This window comes from Marmota flaviventris, chromosome 12, assembly GCF_047511675.1.
Source record: "Marmota flaviventris isolate mMarFla1 chromosome 12, mMarFla1.hap1, whole genome shotgun sequence".
Taxonomy (NCBI): domain Eukaryota; kingdom Metazoa; phylum Chordata; class Mammalia; order Rodentia; family Sciuridae; genus Marmota; species Marmota flaviventris.
Window position 1 is genome coordinate 33,421,699 of NC_092509.1, and position 18,119 is coordinate 33,439,817.

General features: G+C 39.7%; 1 protein-coding gene across 2 annotated transcripts in view; it reads left to right on the forward strand.

Moving 5' to 3' along the window:
* Positions 1-18,119, forward strand: part of Nebl (nebulette) — a 336,213-nt gene that overhangs the window by 125,722 nt on the left and 192,372 nt on the right. For both annotated transcript variants that reach the window (XM_027928590.2, XM_034636804.2), the window contains exon 3: positions 6,523-6,607. In XM_027928590.2, coding sequence (XP_027784391.1) covers positions 6,523-6,607 — 85 coding nt within the window. The remainder of the gene's footprint in view (positions 1-6,522; positions 6,608-18,119) is intronic.

The window sequence follows — 18,119 nt, forward strand, 5'->3', positions numbered from 1 at the left end:
AAAGTAATTAGTAATAATAATCCTATTATTATCAATGGTGGAAATTTGGTTGAATGTGCACTCTGAGCCAGTCATTATTGGAAATGATTTATGTGTTTTCGTTTTGTAACCAGCCTAGGAGCTATCATTATGTTTATATGAGGAAATCCAGGCCAGAAAAGTTAAGAAACCTACCCAAAGACACACCGCTGCTAGGTGGAAGAGGTAGGTCTAAACCCAGGCAATTTGGCTTCTTTTATACCTTTGTGAGCGCTGGACTCTGGGTAAGAAGTCAGCATTTGTAGGTTATCACTCTTCTTCCTAGTATTCTTTCTCATTCCCAGCTCCAGGAGGTTACCATTTCCTTATTCTGTTTTCTACACCCGCACAACTCTGCTCTAGTGGATTTCTATAACTTCTGTATTTTTTATCAACCAGGTTTAACAGAGAGAACAGTTTTGAGCTGGGTGAGGTGGTGTGACCTATACTCCCAGCTACTTGGGGGACTGGGACAGGAGGATTGTTGGAACTCAGGAGTTTAGGGCCAGACTGGGCAACATAGCAAGATACTATCTCATAATTAAAAAAAAAAATTGAAGTCATCTTTCTGTGACCTCACTTTGGTCTATCAGATTTAGCTTTCTGTTGTTATCTTGATTCTTCCTTTCATCATTTTGACATTGGCATTTCGTAGAAGTCTGGATCTGTTGTGGTTGTCAGCCCAGTCTCCATAGACACGCTCACCCATTCCTGTGTCCTTCTGCTGAGAGACTTCTGATTCGATGCCCAGACATTTCTCAAGGGCTGGGTGTGGCTCAGTAGTGAAGTGCTCACCTAGCATGCACAAGATTTGATTCCCAGCCCCTCAAAAACAAAACAAAAGAAAATATTTCACATTATCTTCTGGGTCTCTCGGCCAGCTCCTAATATATGTCACATTTCCACTGTTGTATTTTTATATTCCAAGAAATTTATGAATGTGTCAGTCTGTTATCCACTCTTTTATTTATTTTTTTTCTTCCACTTATTCCTGGTTCTCTTGGAGCATCCATAGGACACCCTATGCCCTGTGTCCTATGTTCGGACTCCTAAAAAGTGGCAAAAGGAAACATGTGACCCTTCCTTTTGGCGTGGTGAAGAAGTCCTCTTCTTTTCTTGATACTTCTACTCAAGATGTTGATGGTTGGGAGACCTTTTCACAACCATTTAAATGCAGCATTTGGAAGGAGTTAGAATTAATTGCATGGTTCCACCAATTAGTTTTAAAATACGTCACTTCTTTGTTCCTGTGATTTCATGGGGATCTGCTGGCCCCTCTGGTTTCCCTTAGCCTTTGCGGTAGTGGTGGGGGTGGTGGTGGGAGTCGAGACTGTGACTTCAGAGGGGAATGTTGTTGGACTAGTTTAGATGGACATTACTACATAGACGTGATATTGAGAAATCTAGTGTTTGACAGGATTTTCAGATGAGTTTGGCAGAATTAATTAGGTTTCTCCAGATATTGTAATTACTATTTTTATATAATGAAGTCCATGCTGCCATCTCTGTAATTACACTTATTCTACTGAGTCTTATGGTGCCAGCTCATGAGGCCATTCCACTTATTCTTGACAGGCATTTGATTTTTTTAGAGACCTTATTCTTTTGAATTTTGTTACCTCTGAATATAGCTTGGATCTCCCAGAGCCACAGGTTTTAAATTATTTTAGTACTCATGATTCCTTGTAGTTTTGCATATGAATGACTTCTTTTCTTCAGCATTTATTATTTTGGCTATAGTACTAAATTGAACTTTTCCTCCTATGTGAAACTTGTGAATAATTTCATCCTGTTGTGTATCTTTAGAGAAAAGTTCTGTTGTATGTGGCTGAAACACTATTACAAAATCATTACTTTTTTATTAATTTATTTTAATTAGGCATATATGACAGCAGAATACATTTTGATTCATTGTACACAGTTGGAGCACAACTTTCCATTTCTATGGTTGTATACGATGTAGCGTCACACCATATGTGCAGTCATACATGTACCTAGGGTAATGATGTCCATTTCATTCCACCATCTTTCCTGCTCCCATCCACCCTTCCTACTCTCTCTCCCCTTTGCCTAATCAAAGTTATTCCATTTTTCCCATGCTTCCCCCTTCACCATTATGGATCAGCATCCACTTATCAGAGAGAACATTTAGCCTTTGGTTTTTGGGGGATTGGCTTGTTTTACTTAGTATGATACTCTCCAACTCCAACCATTTACCTGAAAATGCCATAATTTTATTCTCTTTTAATGCTGAGTAATATTCCTTTGTGTATAAATACCATAATTTCTTTATCCATTTATCTATTGAAAGGCATTTAGTTTGCTTCCACAGTTTAGCTATTGTGAATTGAGCTGCTGTGAACATTGAGGGGGCTGTGTCACTATAGTATGCTGATTTTAAGTCCTTTGGGTATAGACTGAGGAGTGGGATAGCTGGGTCAAACAGTAGTTCCATTCCAAGTTTTCTAAGGAATCTCCATATTGCTTTCCAGATTGGTTGCACCAATTTTGCAGTCCCACCAACAATGTATAAGTGTGCCTTTTCCCCCACATACTCGCCAATATTTATTGTTGTCTGTATTCTTGATAACTGCCATTCTGACTGGTATGAGATGAAATCCTAGCAAAATCATCGCATTTTAGTGTTGAAATGGCAATTGGAAAATGCTCATTGACATCTTGTTATGGTTCTAGATATAATTGCAAGTTTGCACAGCTTGTTAATAAAAGTTCATTGCTCTGGTCATCAAGTCAACAGATCATGTCTTGTAAAAAACTGCAGAAACTTTAAGTTTTAAAACTCTTTTTTTCAAATAAGCTTGTTATAGGATGCCAATATCAACCATTATAAAAATGGCATTTTATTTATGTGTGTGTATTTCGTGAATCCAAACCCATCACACTTTCTCATTGTAAGGTGCAATGGTGAGAATCATTAGATTACTTTTATGAAATGGTACTTCACAATTAGAGGTATGGGTGGCAAGTGGAGTTTCATTAGTATCCAAACAAAAGTCAATTGTGCACCACAAAGAGGAAATTCATATATACACAATAAAGCACTTGCAAACTGTACCCCCCTCCCAGAAGTTTACTTCTCAATCTTAGTATGCTCTTTAAAAGTTAAATAGAATTTTTAATTAAGCATAAATGGCAAGAGAAGGTTGACTTTCAAATGAGTAAGCCTATAAGATAGTACAATAGGGTTTGAACAGGCTAAGGTTCTGCAATGCATTTGAGAATGAATTTAATTATGGTTTTAAAAATAGTCAAAATATATACATAAAATCTTTGAATGAAACATCATGGAACCATGAAGATCCGGCATTTTATTCCACAGAACATATTTCGAAAAACAAAACAAATCATGTGGAATTGTTATTGTAGCTTTAAAGTATAGGGCTAGGTAGTTACGATGTTTTGAAGTTTAGTGAAATTCAAATTTCAAGCTCTGCTCTCTCACTGGAGGACAGTTCAGAAGTAGCCACCAGAAGGGTGTAGCCTCAAAGTCAGAGAGACAAATTCTCTGACTTTAGGGCGAGGAGAGGTAGAGACCTAACCTACTTGAATGTATAACTCTAGTGTTGACCAAGGTTCAAAGCAATTGAGCTATCAAGTTTCTCATTGTGAGATAGAAAAAGAAAATGTCAAGAGAATATGATACAGTACTGAGGACTGTATGTGAGCAATGATCTCTTCACAGTCCAGTGGTTATAAAAACACAATGATCTTATATAACTTAGGTTATTTAAACTTTGAAAGTACCATGGCTTTATAACATAATCTGAAAATACCTACCAAGATGTCTCCAAATTATTATGAAAAAAATATGATTTGGGTTTGTATATACTCTATGAAGGCAAGAAAGTGGTGTAAGGGTTTTGAAGGATGTTAATTAAAATAGATTTGTTCAACAGTTACGGAGTTAATTTCAAGTTACATGGAACATTGACTTCCATGGGGCACTAAGTTCTTGAAGGATGCTGAAAAATACAAGAGATGAGAATGCATTTTCCTAGTATGCATGTGACTCAACGTGGCTACAGAATAGTTCACCTTTATTTCAGAAGGGCTAATGTACATCGAGTAGATTTTACAGAATTTATTGGTGCTGACAAAATCAGCCTTCTCATAGGATGTCAGGGACAGGGCTGCCAAAAGAACCTTCTACAAGGAGAGTAAACTTTGAAACCACAAAGTATGGAGAATGTCTGAGAAACATAGGCAGAGGCAAAGGTGGACATCAGCAAGGAAAAGGACTGGGGGAAGGAAATGGGAAGGATGTCCTTTGGGGAGCAGGTCTGAGCTCCATGGCTTTTGTGATGATGGAGTCATGATCAGAGGTCCCTTTCGTGCCAGTTGGGCATGGGAAGGCATGATTGGAGAGAGCTGCAGCCATGGGACAGTGTTAGGTCTTCACCTACACGTGGGGAGGAAGTGCTGTCTCTTTATCACCAGGAGTTCATCTCAGGACATAAAAGGCAGCTCTTATTATGCACATGTCGCCCACTGCAGCTGTCCTGTGGCCCACCGTGGGCTCTTAGGCTTTGCCTGATTATTATCTTTTCCTTCTCTCCCTCCCTTATTTCTTCTGTCTGCAAATATTTACTTGTTTGCTTATTTACATATTTCATTTATATACAAATATTTTTAATGGACACACAGTAATTGTGCATATTTATGGGGCACAGTGTGACCTTTCAGTATGTGTGTGCATGGTATGTCATTATCCATTTAAAGTAATTGGTGTATCATTTCTTCATGTTGGGAACATTCAAAATTCTCTCTACGGCTGGGCATGGTAGCACATGCCTATAATGCTAGAAGCTATGGAGGAGTTGCAAGTTCAAAGCCAGTCTCAGCAACTTAGTGAGGCCCTAAACAACTTATTGAGATCTTTATTCAAAATAAAAAGTCAGGGGCTGGGGATACAGCTCAGTTGGTGGAGTGCCTGCCTTGCATGCAAAGGCCCTGGGTTCAATCCTCAGCACCAAAAACAAAACAAAACACCCCACAAAATAAAACATCAAAAAAAAAAAAAAAAAAAAAGGCTGGGAATGTGGCTCAGTGGTTAAGCATCCTTGGGTTCAATCCATGGTACCAAAAATAAATAAATAAAACTCTCTACAGCCTATTTTGAAATAATTAATTGTTGTCAACCAAAGTTATCCTATTGTGCTGTGGAACACTGGCAATTATTCCTCCTGTCCAACTGCACCCCTGAAATCGTTGTCCACCCTTTCCCCATCTATCCCTTCCTGATGCAAACATTTATTGAGGTCATACTGTGAATTAGACCCTGATAGGGACTGAAGACATAGACAAAACTGTGCTCTGACAAGGGACAAGATAGCCTGTTCTTGCTGCCATACAATTTTCACTGTACTGTGAGTCAGAGAGACATGTCAATCAAAATACAAATGAGTAAGATACTAAAACAGAGGAAGTCAAGTACATCCAGTGTCCATTCCTAACCTAAATTTGGGAGGCCAGGAAAGCTTTCTGGAGAGGGTGACATTTAAGGCAAGACTGGAAAGATAAACACAGTTATTCAGGGAAATGGGGAGGGAAGAGAGAGGGGTGTTCTAGGCAAGAGGAATAGCTTTCCAGGAGAGATGGGAAAGAGGGGTAAACTGCAGGGAGTGGAGTGGTGGCCCATGGTGAGGGAATGGAGTGTGAGTGAGAAGTCTGAAGATGCCTGGGCCTGGGGACCTTGGAAGACAGGAGGCTGGACTGTATTCTAAGATCTGTGGGAAACCACCGAAAGATTTTATTCAGAGAACAGTGTGACCAGATTTACATTTTGGAATATTTGCTTTGACAGCTCAGATCAGAAGGAAAAGACTGGCAAGTGTTAGAAGATAGATGTGGCCTAGAATAAAGAGGTATAGTGGAAATGGACGTGTGTGAAATTTAGATATATTTAGGAGACAAGTTAGTAAGTGATTGATTGGACGTGCGAGGAGTCGAGGTTACTCCCAGGTATCTGGAAGAGAGGAAGAAGAAGGCCAAGCAAGAGGAGAACTAGGACATGTTTGCTAGAAGTGTCCATAGGGAGTCATTATGACTTTGGGGAAAGAAACTTCTGGAAATAAGCTGCAAGTCAGAGAGTTGAGGAGGGAGTTGGAGAGGAAATGAGTAAAGACAGTGAAGTTAGCCTCTTTTTATAGAAGTTTGGCTGAAGGATAGAATGATGATATACACGCTGGCCTCGTGGGTGGGTGAAGGGGAGGGATAATAAAAGAGAGGAGAGTTTTGAGCTTTGAATCCTGCTTGGAAGTAGCTAACACAATAGAGACACTCATGTTAAAATTTTGTGAGGAAAGTGGGGAAGTCCGTGCGATAGAGGATTGTGAGAATGGATGGGATCCAGAGATGACCTTAGCCAAGAGGACTAGTACCTCTTCCATTGAGACAGAAGCAAGGGATGAAACAGTTGGTGTTAATGCTTTGTTTTGTAGCACAGTTATTTTAACTATGTTCTTTTAAAAATCTTCTCCACAGACACTACCCAAAGCAGTCCTTCACCACAGTGGCAGATACACCTGAAAATCTTCGCCTGAAGCAGCAAAGTGAATTGCAGAGTCAGGTAATTTCTGAAAGCTCTATTTTGTGTATATTGGTATAAAAGATTATTCTAACGGCCACTCTTCTAAAATTTTTGTCATTGTATTATTCATGCCAGTCACCAGCCAGCAGGGTGACTGACAGCAGGCCTGTTTGGGAATTCTGGGTGATAGTATTGAACATCTGTATTGTTCCTAGTCTTGGATCATCTTGATATTGTTGGTTCTGTTATTCACTTGGGACTAGAGCAGATAAATGAGTTCTGGTCAGAGTAAGTGTTTTCCAACAATATTGATATATTTGGCCCCAAATATTTAAAAACATTTTATAAATAGCTTTTCCACACCGCATATGTAGGGAAAACACAAGGTGTTAACTTGACCCAATTGCAGTGCATGTGGGGCTAACACCCCGTCTGTGTATCTCACACCAGCTACTAGCTTTGTTTTCATCCTGTCACTTTATTCATATTTTTTTCATATGTCACATTGACAGCATGAACAAAGATTAGAACACCACAATTGGCTCCCACTCAACCATTTTGGATGCCAACTTGCCTTCAATATGGTGAAGCACATCGGCTAAGACTAGGGTTTAGAATGGCAGGGTTTCCTACAGGGACACTCAATTGCTTTAAGAAACACAGGACATTCTTTCAAAGAAGGGACCTTGCCTGACAAGGTACGGGAAGATGGGCAACAACTACATTTCAGTCCATTGATCAATGATGTAGTAAAGCCACACCAAGGAAGGAGGAAGGAAAGCTGGATGGTAGGCCCCCTTCAGCTGTTCATTAGTTGTGGCCTTGGGGCAGCTGCCCTGATTCTTTGTGCTTTTGTAAAGTAAAATGGTCTCTGTTGTCTACCTGCCTTGAGGTGGCTGCAAGTATCAAATGGGGGAAGTCAGGCGTGAAAGCATTTTGAAAAGTTAAAAAAAAAATTGTGACTGGAGAGTCTGATGATGGTTTCTGAGAATTCCTGGTGTGAAGAAGAAAAAGCAGAACATATGAATAGAAAGGTGCCTAGTTAATAGTCTTTGAAAATGTCAGTCTCAAATTCTTCGTGAGAGTTATTAGCTTGTAGTCACCAAGAATAAAATTATTTCCTTGGTGTCTTAATCACAGGGGAGATTGTGATTCCCTTCCTTCTTTTTCTATGGAACTTGGAGCCATTTCTAAGTCTATTCAATTACAAAAAATAGAACTCAAAGAAGGAGACTTGTTTGGGAGCTAAGGTTTGTTTTTCGTAAAATACTAATTGTTATGTTCTAAGCCATTACTTCTAAAAATTAAGTGCTGGTCAAAGAGATATACTGTTATGGAGGCCAGCAAGGATTCCCCTGCCCCTTTATGCTTCTGGGAGTACCACAACTTGGTTCCAGTCTGTGAAGATCCATGTGCCTTTCTTCCATATGCCAACTTAGCATTAATCAGAAAATTCTAGGTAAATACTTCAAACATATTCTGGTACTGTGCAAAATAATTTATAATTAGTTTATTCTCCCTTCATTGAGTCTGTAGGGCATTTAAAAAAAACAAGCGCACTAACACACCTGGTATGACTACATTTAATTGAATGACTACTTTTAATTGAATTCACAGTAAGAACTTGGAAAGGGAGGGATGTGTGTGGACTGTGCTGGGTAGAGCTTCATGCTAGAGGTGGGGAACCCTTACATGTTCTCTCTTCCTTTATTTTTCTTTCTCTTTTATTCCCAGCCCTCCTTCTCTTTGAGGGGGTCATAAACACTACCAACAGTTTATACCTGGGGGCTAAATCTTCTCAAGCTTTGGGATCCATGTTAGGTACCAGGTTGTCATGATAGAATTGTATCAAATGAAAGAATAAACAAGGACACACCAAAGTGGAGTCATGAAGGTTGAAGAGGATTTTGGTGTAAACACTGACTCCTTCCTTTTGAAGGCACACTCTCTTTTCAGGCCCATGAGTGGTTAGAGGTGCTTCAGTTCAGCTCAGAGGCAAGGGTTTGTTGATTTCCTACTATCTATGTTTGGAAGCGCAATGAAAAAAGGAGGTCATTGTTTTCTTAAAGGTTGTTTTCATGATTCCCCATGTAGCAAGCTTCAAACTTTGCAAGCCACCATATGCAGATACTTCTAGTTGGTGGGAGAAGAGGTAAGAGAGATATAGGCAAAGTATATGGGGTCACCAGCCAGTGGTCAGGAGAAGGCACTGGAGTCTCTTTAAGATTTTGCTCCACGTGGACATGGTGGCTCATGCCTGTAATCCCAATTACTAGGGAGATGAGGCAAGAAGATCCCAAGTTGGGGCAATGTAGCTAGACCCTGTCTCAAAAACAAACAAACAAACAAACAAACAAAAACCAAAAAACAAAAAACAATCAAAAAACTAAAAAGGGCTGGGGCTGTAGCTCACTGGTGGAGGACTTGCCACATATGCTCAAGACCCTGGGTTTAATTCCTGGTACTATGGGGGGGGGAGATATTTTGCTCAAATATGATCTTTAGAAAGAAAATGTAAATGTCATCAAGGAGGCAATATGGAGAAATTCTGTTCACTTCAAGAAACATGAATTAATTACCTATTATGCACAAGGAATCATGTTGAACACGGCAATATAAAGACATCTTCAACAGCCTTTTATTATTGCAAGCACATGATTTTTCGTGTATTATTTCATATTTCATCAACTCTCAAACAAACCTACAAGATATTTATTACTATTTATATGTAGATAAAGAACTCAAATTTTGAAGAATTTAAATAACTTGCCCTTGCAAGCTTAGCTGGTAAGAATGTGAACTTGGAATAGAGCCCGGATCTGTGAACCTCTGTTGTCCTAATAGTTCCCTGGTCTTGCTGCCCAGAAAAAGCCTACAAATGGATCAATAAGGAAATTATTGCAACACAAGGGATGCTCCAGTGTATTTAAAGGTAGGATTGGTCATAAAAGGGAAGTATGAAGAAATCACTGGTATTTTTTTCTGGATGAGAGGTTATACTTCAATAAGAGTATTTCCATTTTCGCAAAAGAGTGGAAAGATAGCTTTCCTAATGGTAATACTCAGTAATGGCACTTGATCTAATTTTAGCCCATTGTATGATTTGATTCTGCAACAGATCATTTCCTTAGAGTGTTGATATCTAGAATTGTGAACAGCTCACCAGTTGGGGTAGAGAATTGACTATTCATTCATTTTTTAATATTCCTTGTTTTGGTAATTTGTGATGGCACATGAAGCAAATAGGTTCATAGCTCCCAATCTTCAAAAATCTTGACATCTTTTAGAATTATTTGGTTAAAACTAGTTCTCTTCTCTCAGTTCATTAGTTTACCAAATGTGCAAATAGGGTGGAAAAGCAAAAATTAATTTTCCATCTACTTTAGAATGTTGTTTCTAATCACACATTGTTATTTCATCCTTTAGTTTTTCTTCCTTCCCTTTGAGAGGGTCATACACACTGGAAGTAGTTTATACCTATGTGCTGAGTCCTTTAAAGCTTTTTTTTTTTTTTTTTTTTTGGATCTGTATTAGATGCTACATTGTCATAGTAAAATAATATCAAATACTGAAGAATAAAGCAGCTTCCAGGAGTTCGTTTTTCAGAACTGGTACCAGGCAGTAGCTTACAGGCCTTTGTCCAGCTCCCAAACAACTTTTGGACATCTGCTTGGCCAGCTACTGACCACAGTGGATGTGGGCTGCCCTGGAACTTGGCCTTCAAGAGGAATAAAGGGCGGGGAAGGCCTTTTATCATCACTGGCTCCCTTTTCATCAGACATCACAGGATGAACTTCTTCAAAGAAATAACTTCAATGGTGCTTAGGAGCCCCGCTGGCCTGCGTAGCCCATTCAACAAGAAGCAAAAGTGAAACTTCACTTCCAGTGGGAATAATAACATCGTAGTTCACCTGTGAGGCGTCAGGGTTTTATTGCTTTCTTTAGGACCATTTATTGCTTTCTGTGGGCCTATTATTATTATTATTATTTTGTTGTTGGAAAGTGAGTCCAGAATTTCAAATTTCTGACTCACACATGGAACTTTTGGAATCCAAACTCTTTGTAATTTGGGGAATCCTTCAATTTTAAAAACTCAAGCCAGATGAAAAACCCCTTACAGTAGAAATGTCCTTAGCTTGTTATTCTAATACACTGTTGTTGAAAGCATTTCTTTTTCCGGGCTGCATGGCACACACTCTTGGAATCGAAGGCTCAGATGTTTTGAGTCTTCTAAGTCAGGGGTCTGCAGATTCCTTAAAGGCATGGAATTAGGAATTTCAAGTGGAAGCCCCTCGGCCAACCTCCAGAAAAGAGAATACCGTGGAGCTGTGTGGCTGACCGTGGGTGGGTGTGGGGGCCAAGCCCCTGCCTTCTCCACATTACCCCTGATTCCTCATCCCAGGGCCTTTGGAAATCCTGGGCCTCTGGAGGGGACAGTTTGGAAAACTATTGCTCAAAATGAAGATGAAGTGTTAGCTGCTTCCCCACTTAGTTGTTTATATGATTGGCTTAGCTGTTTGCAATCATGCTGAAAATAATACGGATTGGGGATTCTTTGTGTTCTTAAATGGATTGTGGGTAATTTATGAGTACAGATAAGATAAAAGATTGAAGATGATTATGGATAAGATACAAATGAAACTAGGGCCTTTGAGTCTTTACTTTGCAATCTGTGTTGATCCTTTTTTAATCTTGCAAGTTTCTGCAGAGGCATATAAAACATGCTTTACAGGAAATATGATCTTTGATAGTGGTAAGGGTGAGAGGGTAACAAGATTTTTTAAAATAAGGAAGATGATTGTTAAACATCTTCATGGGAGGATTGGAGACACGTGTTTAATATAAGCATTTGGAAGCTCAAAAATGAGGTATTGTGGTGTGCTTGCCTTTTTCCTAACCCACCCTTAACCCCTTTCAGTATCTCTTCATTTTATGTTCCATTTTCAGAGGGTTTCTGCCTCAATTATCTGTCATCTAACCACCCAGTAAGGTGTTAATTACCTGCAGCAAGACCTCTGTTGGGTGGCAGTTTCATTTTAAAGAGCATCCACTGAAGCAGACTTCTTTGAAAGCAATAAATCCCTGACCAGGGACTGCAGTTACTATCAGATGATGACTGGTGCACCATTTTGAATAGCATCATCTGTATGTTTCAAATCCCATTTCCTGGTTCCTTACAATGTCATAAATTAGACCTAAATTGCACTTGTCCCTGAGCACTGTGCCACATTCTATGCCATTGGGGATACTGCAGTGAGTGGAACCAGATGAGGCTTTCCCCTCAGAGGACTTATGGTCTAGAGGGAAAGAGGGTGATAGTAAAAACAACAGGGCTGGGGTGTAGTTCAGTGGTAGAGTGCTTGCCTGCCATGTATGAGCCCTGAGTTTGATCCCCAGTAATGGGGGAGGGGTGAGGAAGGAAATAGTAGCTCTGATAAGACCTGCAGAAAGAGCTGAGTGTATGTTAACTTTGTTCTTTTGGGGGTACTGGGGATTGAACTCAGTCAGAGGCACTAGACCACTGAGACACATCCCCAGCCCTATTTTGTATTTTATTTAGAGACAGGGTCTCACTGAGTTGCTTAGTGCTTTTGCATCACCTGTATGTTTTTGCTTTTGCTGAGGCTGGCTTTGAACTTGAGATCCTCCTGCCTCAGCCTCCTGAGCCACAGGGATTACTGGCGTGCTCCACCAAAGCTGACCTTAACTGTGTTTTAATTTAGTATTTTCTGGGAGTCGGAAGCCTGGTGCCTTTCTGCAGATGGACCCATCCTGGCATCTCAGAGTGCTTTGCTGCATCCTGCCCAGCCACAGACCCCATTTCTTCATGAGGGTGCATCTTGCCCTTCGTTTCCTCATCTTAGCTGACTCTACTCTTTGTTGGATCCTCTTACTGTCCCTTGTCTCATTGGGCTACTTCAGACTTCTAAACAGGAAGATAGTCTCTTCACAAAGTTTTTGTTGGTAGTTTTTATGTTTCTGAGGATCTTGGACAAGAAAATGTTCATACTTGCCTCTTAATTTTCTCATTCTTTTCAATTTAATTTTGACAGCTTTATTGGTCACGTCTTTAAAATTTTTATTTTTTACCATTTGTGGCGTTCTTGCAGCCCATGGCAATGGGATTCTTGTGTATCTAGAGGTAAAAGTTCATGGGAGAGAATCTTCAGCATGTTTCTCTTCAAGGTTTTGAGGCAGTGGAAATGATGAGGGATTATGTTTCACATCTCGGAAGGGATGAATGTGAATAAGAACTTCAAAGGAGAAATATGAATTCACTCAATGTGGTGTATGCCGAGCAGATGTTAACTCTAACCCCCACAATTTCCCAGAAGTCAGATTTCTTTTTTATATTTTACTCCTGGATAAGATGATGTAAGAGACAAAAATGTCAATAGCAAGAGTCAGGAAGACAGCCAAGATGTTTTGACTTGCTGTGTCATGACTGGGTTTTAGAGCCTTTAATCACAGGGGCCTGAAGTTCTACTCCTCACCCTCCTGAAAAGACCCATATCCTTTCCATGTGTTTCCAGAGTCTCAACAAAGTTGGTCTCTTGATTCTCTCCTGGCTCATGCTACCTGCCTTTCCACCATTCCTGCAGCTCATGGTGAAGGGCATGGATGGGTAAGCTGCAGGTTATTTGCTGCTAACAAGTAGACTGGAATCAGACAACTGGCCCTGGAATTAGGAATTTGAATACAAGCTTGTCTCTTCATATATGTGGGGTCTGCATCCATACATTCAACCTACGAGGGAGAGAAAATACTCAAAAAAAAAAAAAATGATGTCTGTATGGAACATAAACTGGCTTTTCTCTTCCTCTTGTCACTTTTTCCTAAGCCACAGAGTATAACAACTACTTACATGGCATCTACATTGTAGTAGGTATTATAAATAATCTAGAGATGATTTAAAGTACATAAGAGGCTATGTTTAGTTACATGCAAATAATATATCATTTTATGTTAGGAACTTGGACACATGCTGATTTTTGTACCCATAGAGGTTGGGGATGGTGCTGGACTTAATCCCCTGTGAATATTGGGGGATGACTGTATTGTCTATCCATTTTATGACTCTGAAGTCATGCCTCTAACAGCTGTGATGAGAAATTAAAAAAAATACTAAATCAATGTATTTTTTCTTTCTCTCCCATAAATCATATTCTGCCATACCACCTCATTCATGGCCCTAGAGAAAGAAGCTGAGTGAATACCACTTTAGAAAGGAGGGAATATGGTCCCCTTAGAAAGGGAATACCTACCCCATAACTCCATCTTTTGGCTAGGATAGATTGTAGGAAGAAGGCAGAATAATCAGAGACTGAATCAAGACCACCCCTCTCGGCTGGCTGAAGTCTCAGAGAAGGAAGATGGGGAGACTGTTAGGTGGAGGAACAAGCCCAAAGCAGAGAAGAGCATCCCACAAGATACACTCCTAACCCCTGCCACCTCAGTGACAGACTTAACTCTGCACGTGGTGGTCGGGGTCAGAAAAGGATTTGTGCTTTTTTAATCTCATGAGGCATGGGAAGGGGACAGAAGTTCTTGGGTACCTTGTGAGGGATGTCACGGTTGCTCACTGGAAAGCCCTGGGGGGGGCACTGCCACTGTTGGAACAATGTGTCCTGGTAGCCAGGAGTGGGCTGTGCAGGCCTGGGTTAGTTGGATGGACCTCAGTGAACAGCAAAGAGGGACAGAATCTACATGGAATACCACAAAGCCTCTTCTTCAGCCAAAAAAACCATACCATGAAGTCACCAGCCACAGTCTTCAGTGTCTGACACCAACAGGGTGTCCAGTGACTGACAAGAAAGATACCACTGAAGGACACTTCCCACCTCCCTCTGGGGCCACCAGAACCCTCCCCACTCACTCATGTTTGGAAGCCATTTTGGAGAGGAGATGGGAAGCAGGAAAATCTGAATTTACCAAGGTTGACTGTTTGAATCATTGACTGGACCGATTTTAATGCATGAAACTATGTTTAGTTCCTTCCACCTGAGTGTGGCAGGGACTTGTGAGCAATCGCAAGCAATTATAAGAAATATTCTTTATTTTATTTTGTATCTGAATACATCGTAGGTAAATTGCTAACCTGTCACACACACTTTGATTTTATTTGGTAAAATATAGCACTTGACCAGTCATCAGGAGATCTGGGTTCTCTTCCCGCCTCTTCCACTAAGTGGCACTATGGGCACCACTGACCTTTCTCAGGGCATAAAAATGATGGGTTGTACTAGGTCATCCCTAAAATTCCTCCCAGTTTTAATGATCTATTTTGTATTTTATTTAGAGACAGGGTCTCACTGAATTGCTTAGTGAATTGTTCGATTTCAGAACAAAAAATGTTTTGCATAGCATCTCAAGTTAGTAATAAAATAACTTGAGGAAAAGAAACCATTATTCTTTTCTGCCCAAATAGTAATAGCCAGACCTTGGGTTCCATTCCACCATTCCCTTAAAAGCTGTCTCCCTGGACTGGTCCTGGGTCTTGGCTGAAGGTCATGATCACTTAGATCCAGAGAAGTTGATAGACAAGTTAGTTTCACTTGGAAAATATGTCTAATTTTGTACAACACATGCTTAAAATCAACAGAGGACCAAAGAAAATAATGTCCATTCACTGAGAGCAACTAATTCTGGCTTCAGTCTGGAGTCAAGAGATCAAGCTGTTCTTCCCTGTGCCACACATCTGTTGGTGCTGAGCACTGTTTTACAAGGAATCACTAATGATCACTGCAGTAATACAACTTTGTCCCATCACCACACAAGTGAGTGGTGAAAACAGGAGAAATAGCAAACCCTTTGAAAACCAGAGTTGAAGGCAAAAATGCATTTCTAAGTGTTCATGTAAAAATTTTAATGCAGTGAGAACTGTGAGTCGTTTCACTTATCTCAGTTGTAAAACTTCTATAACTTATATTCAAGGTCATGTGTAACAGGGCATATACCTTTCTAAATTCTTCAGTAGATGTTTTTGAATTTTCTATGTGGCAATCACCAGAATAACTGTGCTCTTGTTATGCTTTCAGGAAATCCCCACCTATTTTAGTTTATTTTCTTTATGAATTCTTATTTTTAAGTTTGTTTTTCTTGAATGGTTTTGATTTTGAGGGGACTTTTGAACTTTAAACGTTGGTCTTTACAGGACTGGGGATGTAACTCAGTGGTAGAACATATACTTAGCATGTATGAGGCCCTGGGTTTGGCTCCTAATACCATTGAGATGATAGAAAATGTTGGTTTCTTCTCTTTATAATATTTCAAACTGTTCTTTAGCAGCCCCATTTTCCATTTTTTTTTTTTTTTTTGGTGGGGGAGAGTACTGGGGACTGAACTCAGAGGCACTCAACCTCTGAATCACACCTCCAGTCCTTTTTTGAATTTTATTTAGAGACAGGGTTTCACTGACTTGCTTAGTACCTCATGGTTGCCGAGGCTGGCTTTGAACTCGAGATCCTCCTGCCTCAGCCTCCCTAGCTACTAGGATTAGAGGTGTGCACCACCACACCTGACTCCCATTTCCCTTTTTAGGAACAGTTTGTTTTGCTGAGTCTGACACTTCAGTTGATTCCATGGACCCAAACAGTAGCTCAAAGATACAGAGCAGATAATCTAAAGCCGTCACATTTTATTAAATTAGTAGGTGCAGGAGGGAAACTGAGAATTTCTTAATACTCTTTTTTTTTCTTTTTTAATTTTTATTATTAATACTCTTAATTAATTAAGAAAATAATTAACTAAGATTGATGGATCAGAGACTGAAGCATGACCTCTCCTTTTTCTGCTGGTTGATGTTGCCGAGAATGGAAATGAGAGAAGTGTATCAGCTGGATGGAAGAAGTTAAAGGCAGGTGTATGGACTGCCTCATCCTCTCCCGCTTCAGTGACAGACTTGGGTCCTGCACAGCATGGTGGGCAGGGTGGTCCAGCTCAGAGACCATGGTGATGAGTTGTATTTCCCAGCATCTTGGTTTCTCACGTGGTGTGGAAGATGGTTGAAGGGCCAGTATTCCTTGGGGGATGCCAAGGATGCTTTCTGGGGAGCTCCCAGGAACTAGCCTTTATTTCTGAAACTATTTTTAGAATGGAGGATGTGGCTCTAAAACCACTACTTCACAATGGCATCAGGCCACGAAGCCAAACTTGAAAGATGGTGGGTATTGGATTCAGAAAAGGCCTTTGGGGAGAATAACTCTAATATCTACAGTACATTTTGGAGTACTGAATATTTTGACTCTCATTAAAGTCCATAGGTGCGTGAGTGATTATTATTTTATTTATCAGAACTTATCTGGCCTAAGTGGAGCACAACAGACACTAGTATGGCAATTTGTAAATCAATGGATGTGTAACTGATGTGATTCTGCAATCTGTGTATGGGGTGAAGGTGGGAGTTCATAACCCACTTGAATCAAAGTGTGGAATATGATATGTCAAGAAATTTGTAATGTTTTGAACAACCCACAATAAAAAATTAAAAAAAAAAAATATGAACAAAAGAATAGTTTGGGGGCTGGGATTGTGGCTCAGTGGTACAGCGCTTGCCTAGCTCGTGCAGGTGCTGGGTTCAATCCTCAGCACCACATAAAAATAAATAAATAAAGATAAATAATTAAAAAAAAAAAAAAAAAAAAAAGAACTTATCTGGCCTAGTCATCATTTCACTTTTTCTTAAAACTCTGTTTAGAGCTCTCACCTGACTTCAGAAAAACCTTTCAACTGGAATTCTGTGGGGGGCTTTTTCAAGAAATTCTCTGGGGAAAGATGACTATGGTAACTTCATACTTTAAAACATTTCCATTCAGGATAATCATTATGGTGTATTCTGAAACAGGACCTCTATGTGGACTTCCAAGACTATTGCTTGTACCTTTTTAATGAGTTTTTTTGCATTAAAAAATGTTCAAATAGAGCAATTAGAATTCCCCTTCTTATTTTTTGTCTTCTGGTGAAGGGTCAGGATGATGGCAAATCAGAAATGAAAGTAACACAAATTTGATCCTAACTAGTATAGCAGTTCTGGGCCCTTTTTGATTGACACTCTGAATGTCTGTTTCGGTGGATTTTTTTTTTTTTTTTTGAAAGGGAATCTGTGATCTGTGGCTACCTTCTAAGAGAAATTCAAGAAGTATCTTCAGTTACAGAGTTAGCTTCCTCAGCACACAGTACTGTTAGGCAATAAATAGCTAATTATACTAAGAGTCAAATTCCAAAAAACCTGAAGAATAGTGAAGCCGAGAATCCTAAACTGTTTTAATTCAAATAAACAATCTTTGAGCCCTAAGAGAGATTTTTAAAAATTTAATTCTAGAATGGCTCTATGGCTCACAAACCATTAAAATTAAAACTAAATTAAATTTAATTGTGTTTCAGCTATTAAGAATATATTATTTATAAGATTTCCCTTAAATTGGATAATTTGTGTCTGCAGCCATCTACCCTGGATGTGCTCGTTCCCATCTGATCTTGGAAGCTTAGGCAGGATCAGTAAGTCCTTGGATGGGAGAACAAGGTAATTTCCAAGGATCTGAAACTTTACATT